Raw genomic sequence first — 17504 nt, forward strand, 5'->3', positions numbered from 1 at the left:
TCGTACACATTGGGAATCAGTAGGCAAAGGCTTCAGCAGCCAGGAGATCAGAGAGAGAGACGAATGAAGTTTGAGAGGCAGTGTGGAGGGGCATCTGACTCCGAAACGAGCAAGGCTTGATGGGGAGTCTCAGCCGTGCTTTAGCTATTGCTGGGGTGACTCTTCACAAATCACTTCTGCTTTCGGTGATCTTGTCAGTTCTCTGAAACCTTCCTTTCACATAAAATACTAACCTGCCCTGGTCAAGGGAAGGAATTGCTCGCAGTGGCTTACAAGTCTAATCTCTGGCACTAAAAGGAACTGTGGCATATGGACTTGCACCATAGCATGTCATCTGCAGAACAAGCTCGTTTGAATGAAAGGGATCTTATTGGGTTTTCTCAATGTAACCACCAGGATAGAAACGTATTTACAAGAGAACGTCATTTCTCAACTGAACTCATTACCGGACACATGAATTCTGAACGAAATTCACAGACAAAGAATCAGGTCTGAGGAAGTGCCAGGATTATTTTTCCTTCGGAAATGACAAAAAGCAATCTGATGATCTCAGAAGAGAGAGGGAACAAAACCTAAGTCTTAAAATGGAAACCACTAAGAAGGACCATCTCAAAAGAAGTAGGAAAAAAGTCTTCTTCCTTGATGTCATATTGCAAGGCGAAGTCAAAAACATGCGATCTGAATCACTAAGTAACTCTCTCAGCTACTCGGATTAGGCCAAGAAACACGACAGCAAGTGATGCAGAGAATACACCAGCACTTCATGTGGAATTCACTGTAAAAGTGTCAGTTGCCTCAGACGTAGACAAGAATATGGTGGCATGCAGTGAAATGCACAAGAATGAAAAGACTGACAGAACTTCTCTAGATGAGGAGGAGAGAAGTGCATACGCCCCAGGTCAACAACTTGTATTGGAACACAATCAACTGAAACATTGAAACCTGAATAGGACACGATGATCATCATTTCTGCAGTTTGTAAGGACAGCCTGACAAAGATATTCCCTGGTAGGACAAATGGACTCCATTCTATCTAATTTCATAGCAGCAATTACTGCGATTCTGTACTTAGAGTTTCTATTCCTTAGTGTTGGATACGAGTTGTCATGATTAAAGTTCAACATATCTGTACCACGCTAAACCTACCCCAATCAACCCTCTCTCACTCAACACAAAGTCCAGGGCAAGTCATGTGGTCATTTCTCTGATGCCATGGGGGTCTTTGGAAAGGAAGGTAAAACAAAACCCCATTCTACGATAAATAAGGAAAACTCTTGGGTTAAGGAATTGAGACTATGCAGGGAGACACAGGGATCATGTCAAACAAACCTGGAAGCTATTGCTGGCAACTTACCTTTTTCTTGGGTGCCCTATACAGCAGGTGGGCACTCGTCCGTCCCTGGGGAAGCCTTACGGATGAATACACAAATAAGAATGCTCTCTGTGTGTGTGTGTGTGTGTGTGTGTCTGTGTGTCTGTGTGTGTGTGTGTGTCTGTGTCTGTGTCTATGTGGGTATCTGCACGTGTGGGAAGAATGTGGGCTTTCCTCATCCAAACCTCATTGCGGCTTGGACCTCACGTCTAATTTGGATCTGGGAGTTCCACACTGTGACTGTCTGGACTGAGACAGCGTGCTTGCCCGCCGTTTCCCTAACACGCTTAACCAACGGTGATCAGGGAATGTTGTAGGAAGCAGTCTTTCCATGGCCAGCAATTTGCTTTGAAAACATTGCACTACAAAAACGTTAGGGGATTAAGCACTCTCTTGGGTCTCCCTGTAACAACAGATCAACAGTGAAGCAATGCAAGCCCCCATCTCTTTGCAAGTATTTATCAGTCTTGCACTCAACACACTAGATGTTTTCATTATCTAGGAAAAGGCAAATTGATTAACATGAAGCTTTGGGGAAGAGAACCGTCAAAATCCAAAACTGGAGAACATCTCTCTCAGATGGATATTTGAGGTGAATATTCATTGCTAGAAGCCGAATTCTTTAGCTTGTTAAATACTTTAGTAGGCAAGGAAGAAATCACGGTTATCCCGGAGAAGACTTCTTTATGACAGTGGTCAGTGCTTGTGGAATATGTCCCGCTGATTAAGGGTGAAAACAAAATCCCTGTCCCAAAAGACCTGCTGGATTGTAGGCTGCATGAGACTAGCAATAAGCATGAATTTTGCCATCGCATGATTTGTCATTGATTCTTTCTTATCTATTGCAATAAAGACTGCAATGTGACAACTTGAGAAAAGCAGCGACCCATGCAAAATTCATCATGCCAACTGCAGAGGCTTCTCCATGAGCTTCTTTACCTTCTGTTTGTGGAGGGAGCTGTCGTTCACCGTGCCTCTGAGGGACGGGTTTGGCTTGTGGAATCGCAGCCGCGTATGCGTTCTCAGGGCCACTTCCAGCTCCAGCTCCTTCTTCACGTTGGGCAGGACTCGGCCTAGCGCGTGTCGATCGTGACAGGGTTTTGCTCACTGGCAGTGACTGGACGGGATGAGTCAACTTCACGGTCACATCTTTAGGACGTCTGTAACTGTCGTTTTCCCGAGAACTGATGGTCGATTCGTCTGAAAAGGAAATAGTGGAGCTAAATTGTATATCACTTTTATCCACCTGACATATGATTGAAATGTCTCATGACATGTGACTCCAATGACTACCCAACTTTATGACTTGATCTTGTTAATGTACACATCATCTATTTTATCTCTTGTGTCACGTGTGCAAAAATAATCCCACCAACGGTTTCTTTCTTGGTTTCAGCCAATCGTCTCATTCTCGGATATCCAGCTCTTACTTCCTCATGAAGATTTATCTCCATGAGGAGTCCCAAAGAATTACTTAGGAAGGTGCTGCAGGAAAGACTTTGCTCTCGAGATACCCTTCTAAAAATACCATGCACATTTGACTTCTCCATTTCTTTAGTGTTAGGAAATAGGTTCTTCACCAACAATGTGCAACCTGTGCTTCACTAACAGCGAAATATCAGGTGAGAAAACTCCCCTTTAGTGGTGGAAGTTGGCATGCTCTCTGCCTCTTTTAGTCTTACAGAGTGTCCCAGAGCACAAAGGCGTGAAGCAACTCGCCGAGGATCACCTAGCCAGGCTGTGTCAGAGATGATACTTCAATCTATGTCTCTGTGACTTTAAGGAGACCTCTCTATCCACCAATCCAAAATACTCACAGTAACCATCCGTTCACTGACATTATTTTCTGTAAGGACCTCCCATTTGCTCTATGTTTAGTCGCAATAATCTTGTCACATTCCAGCTACTTTAGTCACATGACAAGATTGCTTTTAATTCACTCATTTAACTTGCTACAGATTAATCTTTTCACTTTCAGTACCCACAATCACTTCAGCATGAAAATCGCAGTTTACCGAGCTTAAGCGTTTCCTTTGAAAAGATGAGAAGACTACTTCTATACACAGAGGGCACAAAAGTGCAACTAGAGGACTATGACGTAAGAAAGTGATCGAAACAGCAGAGGAGGGAATCCACATTTTCTTTCTTTGGCTTTCAACTTTCTCTGACACTTCCTTCAATCATGGCATTCCTGCAAGTTATTCTTCCCCAATTTCCTTCCTCCTTTATACTCTCCCAGTGCTAGAGGTATTTCCATAAAGTCCTCTGGCAATTTTATCTTGCAATAAGCCTAAGACTCTACGGAAGCTGTTGACTCCCAGATTATCAATGGCATCTTGACTGCGAAAGCTGACAGTCTTTTTCTCTGTCTTCCTCTTCCTGCAACTTACACAGCAACATAGCCTTGCGAAGGAGGTTGACCCACGCATTGGCAGAACAAGCTCATTGCTTGGCAGGCTCCAGAGGAACCTATGGGAGAGAAGAGCTAATGGACCCTGGTGTGCCTCTGAAACCTGGTCACTAGACCAGCGCCATGCCAGGGAACTGAGTCGCTTCCATCTGAATTTTCTTATTAAGGTACTGAAGATCATCTGGCAAGGTAGGTTAAGTTTCCAGGCCTTGTGATCCTTACTTGGAACTAAACTGCCAAGTATTCAACCTCTCCAACTCCATTTGGGATGGTGATGTTGAATCTCAAATTGGCGCTACCAGAAAAGCCATTTTACGAGGTACTCCCGAAGGGAAGTATTCACATGGGGCTTAGAAGAGTCCATAAAGGGACACTCTCAAATGCTCTCTTAAGAATTGTGGAATTGACTGTGTGTCCTGGGATACACTGACACACGAGCATTCATCGTCGCCTGCCCTCATCACAGAAGGTTTTGTGCTCTGTGAACGAAGCACAATTGAGACAGCTGCAAGGAACAGCGGGATACTCATATTGGGAGTACCGAACTCAACTATGCACACTGCGTAATCGTGCATGTTTGTGGTGGACAATCCAAAGGAACCGTTGGTGTGATCCTCCACAGTCGGACACGTGGAATCTTGACTCTGGCGTAGTTACGCCACTTTGGTCCTCTTTGGGAGCAAAGGACACGCAGGCTGGCAGCCTTGGCAAACTGAAGAGAGAGACACTCAATTTCTGGTGACAACTGGATCCCATCTTGAATTTCCAGGAGAGAGGGATAGCTTCTGCAGCTACAGCTGAGCCATATTTGTTCGTATGTGCATATTCTGTGTGGATATCATTCCAAACATGGCCATAGGCAGATGACTTTCCCCCGGCAGAAATGAATAAAGCAGACTATACGGAACTCAGAACATAGGCAGAGGGCAATGAGGGCTCAATCTCTCTCACTTTCCACAACATCCACAGCAGCATCCAGAACAATGAAATCATGGTTCCTTGGGCTCAATGAACATAGAATTCGTTTCGTTTCTGCCCACAGTTTCATCTCTATTTCTCTTTCTCAGGAGTTCCTAAAGAACAAGGACCCTTGTGTCTCCTTTCGCAAACTTGGGAAGCATTGCATATTCATGCGTGTAGTCATGTGTGCTCTGTAATATTAACTCACATTCTTTATAACAAGTATCCATTCCAAAGCAACCAACAAATCGGTAGGATGAGACATAACTGTCAGGAAAACTAGGAAAATGCAGGAAATAGTCCCGGAGCTTACACCACGCACAGTTTCTGAAGGAAGAGAGAGTTCAAGAGATGACCTGAAGGGATACAAAGAGGGAACACTGGGCAGCAAGTTGTGCAGACTTATCTTGTGCAGAGGTATCTGTTTGGTTTGAAGATGAGTGTGAAGATGAGCAGGATTAAGTAAGGCTGCTTAGGGTTGGACTGTCAAAGTCCTGAGTAGTCAAGAGGTCTTCCCGTCTGAAACATTTACAAGCACGTGACTTACTCTGAGGAGTAACAGGGAATTTCTTTTTGAACTTTCTATGTCATCCTGTGGTCACCTCCTGAAAACATCCTTGGACTACGTAACTCGATGCCAACATGCAGGAAAGCAAGCCACAAGCTGCTTAGAATGACGCGAAGCGACACCATCCACTCCTCGTGGGGAAATGAATATGGGGAAGGGAAACTTGTATCTGGATGAAAAAAATAAAGAAAATTCGAATTCGAGAGGGAGACCCTCCTCATCTCCACCGTCAAATTGATGAAAGCCAAGGGATCGCTGGTTCCTTTCTCTTCTTGCTTCTAATGAAGCCATGTACTACTGTGGTCGTTTAGGACTTCCTGATGGCTGCTCTTTGCTCATGATTTTTTGGCCTCACGCAATGAAATCTTTCTAATCGTTCAAGGGTCTAAAAATTCAGAGGTTTTAGTAAGGAGACTTGTACGATTTGGGGAAAGAAGAAGGTCATTGCACATTTTCTTCAGTTGGCGTTTGATTTCGTACACATTGGGAATCAGTAGGCAAAGGCTTCAGCAGCCAGGAGATCAGAGAGAGAGACGAATGAAGTTTGAGAGGCAGTGTGGAGGGGCATCTGACTCCGAAACGAGCAAGGCTTGATGGGGAGTCTCAGCCGTGCTTTAGCTATTGCTGGGGTGACTCTTCACAAATCACTTCTGCTTTCGGTGGTCTTGTCAGTTCTCTGAAACCTTCCTTTCACAGAAAGTACTAACCTGCCCTGGTCAAGGGAAGGAATTGCTCGCAGTGGCTTACAAGTCTAATCTCTGGCAATAAAAGGAAATGTGGCATATGGACTTGCATCATAGCATGTCATCTGCAGAACAAGCTCGTTTGAATGAAAGGGATCTTATTGGGTTTTCTCAATGTAACCACCAGGATAGAAACGTATTTACAAGAGAACGTCATTTCTCAACTGAACTCATTACCGGACACATGAATTCTGAACGAAATTCACAGACAAAGAATCAGGTCTGAGGAAGTGCCAGGATTATTTTTCCTTCGGAAATGACAAAAAGCAATCTGATGATCTCAGAAGAGAGAGGGAACAAAACCTAAGTCTTAAAATGGAAACCACTAAGAAGGACCATCTCAAAAGAAGTAGGAAAAAAGTCTTCTTCCTTGATGTCATATTGCAAGGCGAAGTCAAAAACATGCGATCTGAATCACTAAGTAACTCTCTCAGCTACTCGGATTAGGCCAAGAAACACGACAGCAAGTGATGCAGAGAATACACCAGCACTTCATGTGGAATTCACTGTAAAAGTGTCAGTTGCCTCAGACGTAGACAAGAATATGGTGGCATGCAGTGAAATGCACAAGAATGAAAAGACTGACAGAACTTCTCTAGATGAGGAGGAGAGAAGTGCATACGCCCCAGGTCAACAACTTGTATTGGAACACAATCAACTGAAACATTGAAACCTGAATAGGACACGATGATCATCATTTCTGCAGTTTGTAAGGACAGCCTGACAAAGATATTCCCTGGTAGGACAAATGGACTCCATTCTATCTAATTTCATAGCAGCAATTACTGCGATTCTGTACTTAGAGTTTCTATTCCTTAGTGTTGGATACGAGTTGTCATGATTAAAGTTCAACATATCTGTACCACGCTAAACCTACCCCAATCAACCCTCTCTCACTCAACACAAAGTCCAGGGCAAGTCATGTGGTCATTTCTCTGATGCCATGGGGGTCTTTGGAAAGGAAGGTAAAACACAACCCCATTCTACAATAAATAAGGAAAACTCTTGGGTTAAGGAATTGAGACTATGCAGGGAGACACAGGGATCATGTCAAACAAACCTGGAAGCTATTGCTGGCAACTTACCTTTTTCTTGGGTGCCCTATACAGCAGGTGGGCACTCGTCCGTCCCTGGGGAAGCCTTACGGATGAATACACAAATAAGAATGCTCTCTGTGTGTGTGTGTGTGTGTGTGTGTGTCTGTGTGTCTGTGTGTGTGTGTGTGTCTGTGTCTGTGTCTATGTGGGTATCTGCACGTGTGGGAAGAATGTGGGCTTTCCTCATCCAAACCTCATTGCGGCTTGGACCTCACGTCTAATTTGGATCTGGGAGTTCCACACTGTGACTGTCTGGACTGAGACAGCGTGCTTGCCCGCCGTTTCCCTAACACGCTTAACCAACGGTGATCAGGGAATGTTGTAGGAAGCAGTCTTTCCATGGCCAGCAATTTGCTTTGAAAACATTGCACTACAAAAACGTTAGGGGATTAAGCACTCTCTTGGGTCTCCCTGTAACAACAGATCAACAGTGAAGCAATGCAAGCCCCCATCTCTTTGCAAGTATTTATCAGTCTTGCACTCAACACACTAGATGTTTTCATTATCTAGGAAAAGGCAAATTGATTAACATGAAGCTTTGGGGAAGAGAACCGTCAAAATCCAAAACTGGAGAACATCTCTCTCAGATGGATATTTGAGGTGAATATTCATTGCTAGAAGCCGAATTCTTTAGCTTGTTAAATACTTTAGTAGGCAAGGAAGAAATCACGGTTATCCCGGAGAAGACTTCTTTATGACAGTGGTCAGTGCTTGTGGAATATGTCCCGCTGATTAAGGGTGAAAACAAAATCCCTGTCCCAAAAGACCTGCTGGATTGTAGGCTGCATGAGACTAGCAATAAGCATGAATTTTGCCATCGCATGATTTGTCATTGATTCTTTCTTATCTATTGCAATAAAGACTGCAATGTGACAACTTGAGAAAAGCAGCGACCCATGCAAAATTCATCATGCCAACTGCAGAGGCTTCTCCATGAGCTTCTTTACCTTCTGTTTGTGGAGGGAGCTGTCGTTCACCGTGCCTCTGAGGGACGGGTTTGGCTTGTGGAATCGCAGCCGCGTATGCGTTCTCAGGGCCACTTCCAGCTCCAGCTCCTTCTTCACGTTGGGCAGGACTCGGCCTAGCGCGTGTCGATCGTGACAGGCTTTTGCTCACTGGCAGTGACTGGACAGGATGAGTCAAGTTCACGGTCACATCTTTAGGACGTCTGTAACTGTCGTTTTCCCGAGAACTGATGGTCGATTCGTCTGAAAAGGAAATAGTGGAGCAAAATTGTACATCACTTTTACCCACCTGACATATGATTGAAATGTCTCATGACATGTGACTCCAATGACTACCCAACTTTATGACTTGATCTTGTTAATGTACACATCATCTATTTTATCTCTTGTGTCACGTGTGCAAAAATAATCCCACCAACGGTTTCTTTCTTGGTTTCAGCCAATCGTCTCATTCTCGGATATCCAGCTCTTACTTCCTCATGAAGATTTATCTCCATGAGGAGTCCCAAAGAATTACTTAGGAAGGTGCTGCAGGAAAGACTTTGCTCTCGAGATACCCTTCTAAAAATACCATGCACATTTGACTTCTCCATTTTTTTAGTGTTAGGAAATAGGTTCTTCACCAACAATGTGTAACCTGTGCTTCACTAACAGCGAAATATCAGGTGAGAAAACTCCCCTTTAGTGGTGGAAGTTGGCATGCTCTCTGCCTCTTTTAGTCTTACAGAGTGTCCCAGAGCACAAAGGCGTGAAGCAACTCGCCGAGGATCACCTAGCCAGGCTGTGTCAGAGATGATACTTCAATCTATGTCTCTGTGACTTTAAGGAGACCTCTCTATCCACCAATCCAAAATACTCACAGTAACCATCCATTCACTGACATTATTTTCTGTAAGGACCTCCCATTTGCTCTATGTTTAGTCGCAATAATCTTGTCATATTCCAGCTACTTTAGTCACATGACAAGATTGCTTTTAATTCACTCATTTAACTTGCTACAGATTAATCTTTTCACTTTCAGTACCCACAATCACTTCAGCATGAAAATCGCAGTTTACCGAGCTTAAGCGTTTCCTTTGAAAAGATGAGAAGACTACTTCTATACACAGAGGGCACAAAAGTGCAATTAGAGGACTATGACGTAAGAAAGTGATCGAAGCAGCAGAGGAGGGAATCCACATTTTCTTTCTTTGGCTTTCAACTTTCTCTGACACTTCCTTCAATCATGGCATTCCTGCAAGTTATTCTTCCCCAATTTCCTTCCTCCTTTATACTCTCCCAGTGCTAGAGGTATTTCCATAAAGTCCTCTGGCAATTTTATCTTGCAATAAGCCTAAGACTCTACGGAAGCTGTTGACTCCCAGATTATCAATGGCATCTTGACTGCGAAAGCTGACAGTCTTTTTCTCTGTCTTCCTCTTCCTGCAACTTACACAGCAACATAGCCTTGCGAAGGAGGTTGACCCACGCATTGGCAGAACAAGCTCATTGCTTGGCAGGCTCCAGAGGAACCTATGGGAGAGAAGAGCTAATGGACCCTGGTGTGCCTCTGAAACCTGGTCACTAGACCAGCGCCATGCCAGGGAATTGAGTCGCTTCCATCTGAATTTTCTTATTAAGGTACTGAAGATCATCTGGCAAGGTAGGTTAAGGTTCCAGGCCTTGTGGTCCTTACTTGGAACTAAACTGCCAAGTATTCAACCTCTTCAACTCCATTTGGGATGGTGATGATGAATCTCAAATTGGCGCTACCAGAAAAGCCATTTTACGAGGTACTCCCGAAGGGAAGTATTCACATGGGGCTTAGAAGAGTCCATAAAGGGACACTCTCAAATGCTCTCTTAAGAATTGTGGAATTGACTGTGTGTCCTGGGATACACTGACACACGAGCATTCATCGTGGCCTGCCCTCATCACAGAAGGTTTTGTGCTCTGTGAACGAAGCACAATTGAGACAGCTGCAAGGAACAGCGGGATACTCATATTGGGAGTACCGAACTCAACTATGCACACTGCGTAATCGTGCATGTTTGTGGTGGACAATCCAAAGGAACCGTTGGTGTGATCCTCCACAGTCGGACACGTGGAATCTTGACTCTGGCGTAGTTACGCCACTTTGGTCCTCTTTGGGAGCAAAGGACACGCACGCTGGCAGCCTTGGCAGACTGAAGAGAGAGACACTCAATTTCTGGTGACAACTGGATCCCATCTTGAATTTCCAGGAGAGGGGGATAGATTCTGCAGCTACAGCTGAGTCATATTTGTTCGTATGTGCATATTCCGTGTGGATATCATTCCAAACATGGCCATAGGCAGATGACTTTCCCCCGGCAGAAATGAATAAAGCAGACTATACGGAACTCAGAACATAGGCAGAGGGCAATGAGGGCTCAATCTCTCTCACTTTCCACAACATCCACAGCAGCATCCAGAACAATGAAATCATGGTTCCTTGGGCTCAATGAACATAAAATTCGTTTCGTTTCTGCCCACAGTTTCATCTCTATTTCTCTTTCTCAGGAGTTCCTAAAGAACAAGGACCCTTGTGTCTCCTTTCGTAAACTTGGGAAGCATTGCATATTCATGTGTGTAGTCATGTGTGCTCTGTAATATTAACTCACATTCTTTATAACAAGTATCCATTCCAAAGCAACCAACAAATCGGTAGGATGAGACATAACTGTCAGGAAAACTAGGAAAATGCAGGAAATAGTCCCGGAGCTTACACCACGCACAGTTTCTGAAGGAAGAGAGAGTTCAAGAGATGACCTGAAGGGATACAAAGAGGGAACACTGGGCAGCAAGTTGTGCAGACTTATCTTGTGCAGAGGTATCTGTTTGGTTTGAAGATGAGTGTGAAGATGAGCAGGATTAAGTAAGGCTGCTTAGGGTTGGACTGTCAAAGTCCTGAGTAGTCAAGAGGTCTTCCCGTCTGAAACATTTACAAGCACGTGACTTACTCTGAGGAATAACAGGGAATTTCTTTTTGAACTTTCTATGTCATCCTGTGGTCACCTCCTGAAAACATCCTTGGACTACGTAACTCGATGCCAACATGCAGGAAAGCAAGCCACAAGCTGCTTAGAATGACGCGAAGCGACACCATCCACTCCTCGTGGGGAAATGAATATGGGGAAGGGAAACTTGTATCTGGATGAAAAAAATAAAGAAAATTCGAATTCGAGAGGGAGACCCTCCTCATCTCCACCGTCAAATTGATGAAAGCCAAGGGATCGCTGGTTCCTTTCTCTTCTTGCTTCTAATGAAGCCATGTACTACTGTGGTCGTTTAGGACTTCCTGATGGCTGCTCTTTGCTCATGATTTTTTGGCCTCACGCAATGAAATCTTTCTAATCGTTCAAGGGTCTAAAAATTCAGAGGTTTTAGTAAGGAGACTTGTACGATTTGGGGAAAGAAGAAGGTCATTGCACATTTTCTTCAGTTGGCGTTTGATTTCGTACACATTGGGAATCAGTAGGCAAAGGCTTCAGCAGCCAGGAGATCAGAGAGAGAGACGAATGAAGTTTGAGAGGCAGTGTGGAGGGGCATCTGACTCCGAAACGAGCAAGGCTTGATGGGGAGTCTCAGCCGTGCTTTAGCTATTGCTGGGGTGACTCTTCACAAATCACTTCTGCTTTCGGTGATCTTGTCAGTTCTCTGAAACCTTCCTTTCACATAAAATACTAACCTGCCCTGGTCAAGGGAAGGAATTGCTCGCAGTGGCTTACAAGTCTAATCTCTGGCACTAAAAGGAACTGTGGCATATGGACTTGCACCATAGCATGTCATCTGCAGAACAAGCTCGTTTGAATGAAAGGGATCTTATTGGGTTTTCTCAATGTAACCACCAGGATAGAAACGTATTTACAAGAGAACGTCATTTCTCAACTGAACTCATTACCGGACACATGAATTCTGAACGAAATTCACAGACAAAGAATCAGGTCTGAGGAAGTGCCAGGATTATTTTTCCTTCGGAAATGACAAAAAGCAATCTGATGATCTCAGAAGAGAGAGGGAACAAAACCTAAGTCTTAAAATGGAAACCACTAAGAAGGACCATCTCAAAAGAAGTAGGAAAAAAGTCTTCTTCCTTGATGTCATATTGCAAGGCGAAGTCAAAAACATGCGATCTGAATCACTAAGTAACTCTCTCAGCTACTCGGATTAGGCCAAGAAACACGACAGCAAGTGATGCAGAGAATACACCAGCACTTCATGTGGAATTCACTGTAAAAGTGTCAGTTGCCTCAGACGTAGACAAGAATATGGTGGCATGCAGTGAAATGCACAAGAATGAAAAGACTGACAGAACTTCTCTAGATGAGGAGGAGAGAAGTGCATACGCCCCAGGTCAACAACTTGTATTGGAACACAATCAACTGAAACATTGAAACCTGAATAGGACACGATGATCATCATTTCTGCAGTTTGTAAGGACAGCCTGACAAAGATATTCCCTGGTAGGACAAATGGACTCCATTCTATCTAATTTCATAGCAGCAATTACTGCGATTCTGTACTTAGAGTTTCTATTCCTTAGTGTTGGATACGAGTTGTCATGATTAAAGTTCAACATATCTGTACCACGCTAAACCTACCCCAATCAACCCTCTCTCACTCAACACAAAGTCCAGGGCAAGTCATGTGGTCATTTCTCTGATGCCATGGGGGTCTTTGGAAAGGAAGGTAAAACAAAACCCCATTCTACGATAAATAAGGAAAACTCTTGGGTTAAGGAATTGAGACTATGCAGGGAGACACAGGGATCATGTCAAACAAACCTGGAAGCTATTGCTGGCAACTTACCTTTTTCTTGGGTGCCCTATACAGCAGGTGGGCACTCGTCCGTCCCTGGGGAAGCCTTACGGATGAATACACAAATAAGAATGCTCTCTGTGTGTGTGTGTGTGTGTGTGTGTGTCTGTGTGTCTGTGTGTGTGTGTGTGTCTGTGTCTGTGTCTATGTGGGTATCTGCACGTGTGGGAAGAATGTGGGCTTTCCTCATCCAAACCTCATTGCGGCTTGGACCTCACGTCTAATTTGGATCTGGGAGTTCCACACTGTGACTGTCTGGACTGAGACAGCGTGCTTGCCCGCCGTTTCCCTAACACGCTTAACCAACGGTGATCAGGGAATGTTGTAGGAAGCAGTCTTTCCATGGCCAGCAATTTGCTTTGAAAACATTGCACTACAAAAACGTTAGGGGATTAAGCACTCTCTTGGGTCTCCCTGTAACAACAGATCAACAGTGAAGCAATGCAAGCCCCCATCTCTTTGCAAGTATTTATCAGTCTTGCACTCAACACACTAGATGTTTTCATTATCTAGGAAAAGGGAAATTGATTAACATGAAGCTTTGGGGAAGAGAACCGTCAAAATCCAAAACTGGAGAACATCTCTCTCAGATGGATATTTGAGGTGAATATTCATTGCTAGAAGCCGAATTCTTTAGCTTGTTAAATACTTTAGTAGGCAAGGAAGAAATCACGGTTATCCCGGAGAAGACTTCTTTATGACAGTGGTCAGTGCTTGTGGAATATGTCCCGCTGATTAAGGGTGAAAACAAAATCCCTGTCCCAAAAGACCTGCTGGATTGTAGGCTGCATGAGACTAGCAATAAGCATGAATTTTGCCATCGCATGATTTGTCATTGATTCTTTCTTATCTATTGCAATAAAGACTGCAATGTGACAACTTGAGAAAAGCAGCGACCCATGCAAAATTCATCATGCCAACTGCAGAGGCTTCTCCATGAGCTTCTTTACCTTCTGTTTGTGGAGGGAGCTGTCGTTCACCGTGCCTCTGAGGGACGGGTTTGGCTTGTGGAATCGCAGCCGCGTATGCGTTCTCAGGGCCACTTCCAGCTCCAGCTCCTTCTTCACGTTGGGCAGGACTCGGCCTAGCGCGTGTCGATCGTGACAGGGTTTTGCTCACTGGCAGTGACTGGACGGGATGAGTCAACTTCACGGTCACATCTTTAGGACGTCTGTAACTGTCGTTTTCCCGAGAACTGATGGTCGATTCGTCTGAAAAGGAAATAGTGGAGCTAAATTGTATATCACTTTTATCCACCTGACATATGATTGAAATGTCTCATGACATGTGACTCCAATGACTACCCAACTTTATGACTTGATCTTGTTAATGTACACATCATCTATTTTATCTCTTGTGTCACGTGTGCAAAAATAATCCCACCAACGGTTTCTTTCTTGGTTTCAGCCAATCGTCTCATTCTCGGATATCCAGCTCTTACTTCCTCATGAAGATTTATCTCCATGAGGAGTCCCAAAGAATTACTTAGGAAGGTGCTGCAGGAAAGACTTTGCTCTCGAGATACCCTTCTAAAAATACCATGCACATTTGACTTCTCCATTTCTTTAGTGTTAGGAAATAGGTTCTTCACCAACAATGTGCAACCTGTGCTTCACTAACAGCGAAATATCAGGTGAGAAAACTCCCCTTTAGTGGTGGAAGTTGGCATGCTCTCTGCCTCTTTTAGTCTTACAGAGTGTCCCAGAGCACAAAGGCGTGAAGCAACTCGCCGAGGATCACCTAGCCAGGCTGTGTCAGAGATGATACTTCAATCTATGTCTCTGTGACTTTAAGGAGACCTCTCTATCCACCAATCCAAAATACTCACAGTAACCATCCGTTCACTGACATTATTTTCTGTAAGGACCTCCCATTTGCTCTATGTTTAGTCGCAATAATCTTGTCACATTCCAGCTACTTTAGTCACATGACAAGATTGCTTTTAATTCACTCATTTAACTTGCTACAGATTAATCTTTTCACTTTCAGTACCCACAATCACTTCAGCATGAAAATCGCAGTTTACCGAGCTTAAGCGTTTCCTTTGAAAAGATGAGAAGACTACTTCTATACACAGAGGGCACAAAAGTGCAACTAGAGGACTATGACGTAAGAAAGTGATCGAAACAGCAGAGGAGGGAATCCACATTTTCTTTCTTTGGCTTTCAACTTTCTCTGACACTTCCTTCAATCATGGCATTCCTGCAAGTTATTCTTCCCCAATTTCCTTCCTCCTTTATACTCTCCCAGTGCTAGAGGTATTTCCATAAAGTCCTCTGGCAATTTTATCTTGCAATAAGCCTAAGACTCTACGGAAGCTGTTGACTCCCAGATTATCAATGGCATCTTGACTGCGAAAGCTGACAGTCTTTTTCTCTGTCTTCCTCTTCCTGCAACTTACACAGCAACATAGCCTTGCGAAGGAGGTTGACCCACGCATTGGCAGAACAAGCTCATTGCTTGGCAGGCTCCAGAGGAACCTATGGGAGAGAAGAGCTAATGGACCCTGGTGTGCCTCTGAAACCTGGTCACTAGACCAGCGCCATGCCAGGGAACTGAGTCGCTTCCATCTGAATTTTCTTATTAAGGTACTGAAGATCATCTGGCAAGGTAGGTTAAGTTTCCAGGCCTTGTGATCCTTACTTGGAACTAAACTGCCAAGTATTCAACCTCTCCAACTCCATTTGGGATGGTGATGTTGAATCTCAAATTGGCGCTACCAGAAAAGCCATTTTACGAGGTACTCCCGAAGGGAAGTATTCACATGGGGCTTAGAAGAGTCCATAAAGGGACACTCTCAAATGCTCTCTTAAGAATTGTGGAATTGACTGTGTGTCCTGGGATACACTGACACACGAGCATTCATCGTCGCCTGCCCTCATCACAGAAGGTTTTGTGCTCTGTGAACGAAGCACAATTGAGACAGCTGCAAGGAACAGCGGGATACTCATATTGGGAGTACCGAACTCAACTATGCACACTGCGTAATCGTGCATGTTTGTGGTGGACAATCCAAAGGAACCGTTGGTGTGATCCTCCACAGTCGGACACGTGGAATCTTGACTCTGGCGTAGTTACGCCACTTTGGTCCTCTTTGGGAGCAAAGGACACGCAGGCTGGCAGCCTTGGCAAACTGAAGAGAGAGACACTCAATTTCTGGTGACAACTGGATCCCATCTTGAATTTCCAGGAGAGAGGGATAGCTTCTGCAGCTACAGCTGAGCCATATTTGTTCGTATGTGCATATTCTGTGTGGATATCATTCCAAACATGGCCATAGGCAGATGACTTTCCCCCGGCAGAAATGAATAAAGCAGACTATACGGAACTCAGAACATAGGCAGAGGGCAATGAGGGCTCAATCTCTCTCACTTTCCACAACATCCACAGCAGCATCCAGAACAATGAAATCATGGTTCCTTGGGCTCAATGAACATAGAATTCGTTTCGTTTCTGCCCACAGTTTCATCTCTATTTCTCTTTCTCAGGAGTTCCTAAAGAACAAGGACCCTTGTGTCTCCTTTCGCAAACTTGGGAAGCATTGCATATTCATGCGTGTAGTCATGTGTGCTCTGTAATATTAACTCACATTCTTTATAACAAGTATCCATTCCAAAGCAACCAACAAATCGGTAGGATGAGACATAACTGTCAGGAAAACTAGGAAAATGCAGGAAATAGTCCCGGAGCTTACACCACGCACAGTTTCTGAAGGAAGAGAGAGTTCAAGAGATGACCTGAAGGGATACAAAGAGGGAACACTGGGCAGCAAGTTGTGCAGACTTATCTTGTGCAGAGGTATCTGTTTGGTTTGAAGATGAGTGTGAAGATGAGCAGGATTAAGTAAGGCTGCTTAGGGTTGGACTGTCAAAGTCCTGAGTAGTCAAGAGGTCTTCCCGTCTGAAACATTTACAAGCACGTGACTTACTCTGAGGAGTAACAGGGAATTTCTTTTTGAACTTTCTATGTCATCCTGTGGTCACCTCCTGAAAACATCCTTGGACTACGTAACTCGATGCCAACATGCAGGAAAGCAAGCCACAAGCTGCTTAGAATGACGCGAAGCGACACCATCCACTCCTCGTGGGGAAATGAATATGGGGAAGGGAAACTTGTATCTGGATGAAAAAAATAAAGAAAATTCGAATTCGAGAGGGAGACCCTCCTCATCTCCACCGTCAAATTGATGAAAGCCAAGGGATCGCTGGTTCCTTTCTCTTCTTGCTTCTAATGAAGCCATGTACTACTGTGGTCGTTTAGGACTTCCTGATGGCTGCTCTTTGCTCATGATTTTTTGGCCTCACGCAATGAAATCTTTCTAATCGTTCAAGGGTCTAAAAATTCAGAGGTTTTAGTAAGGAGACTTGTACGATTTGGGGAAAGAAGAAGGTCATTGCACATTTTCTTCAGTTGGCGTTTGATTTCGTACACATTGGGAATCAGTAGGCAAAGGCTTCAGCAGCCAGGAGATCAGAGAGAGAGACGAATGAAGTTTGAGAGGCAGTGTGGAGGGGCATCTGACTCCGAAACGAGCAAGGCTTGATGGGGAGTCTCAGCCGTGCTTTAGCTAT

General features: G+C 44.3%; 1 protein-coding gene across 1 annotated transcript in view; it reads right to left on the reverse strand.

The window, feature by feature from the left end:
• The window catches only part of LOC140522576 (uncharacterized), a 60059-nt gene extending 51492 nt beyond the window's left edge, over positions 1-8567 (reverse strand). Inside the window, exons 1-3 of the mRNA XM_072637965.1 lie at positions 8531-8567; positions 8098-8358; positions 2312-2445 (exon numbers count right to left, since the gene is read on the reverse strand). Of these exons, the coding sequence (XP_072494066.1) occupies positions 2312-2445; positions 8098-8358; positions 8531-8567 (432 nt within the window). The remainder of the gene's footprint in view (positions 1-2311; positions 2446-8097; positions 8359-8530) is intronic.
• Positions 8568-17504: the final 8937 nt, after the last annotated feature.

This window comes from Notamacropus eugenii, chromosome 2, assembly GCF_028372415.1.
Source record: "Notamacropus eugenii isolate mMacEug1 chromosome 2, mMacEug1.pri_v2, whole genome shotgun sequence".
Lineage (NCBI taxonomy): Eukaryota > Metazoa > Chordata > Mammalia > Diprotodontia > Macropodidae > Notamacropus > Notamacropus eugenii.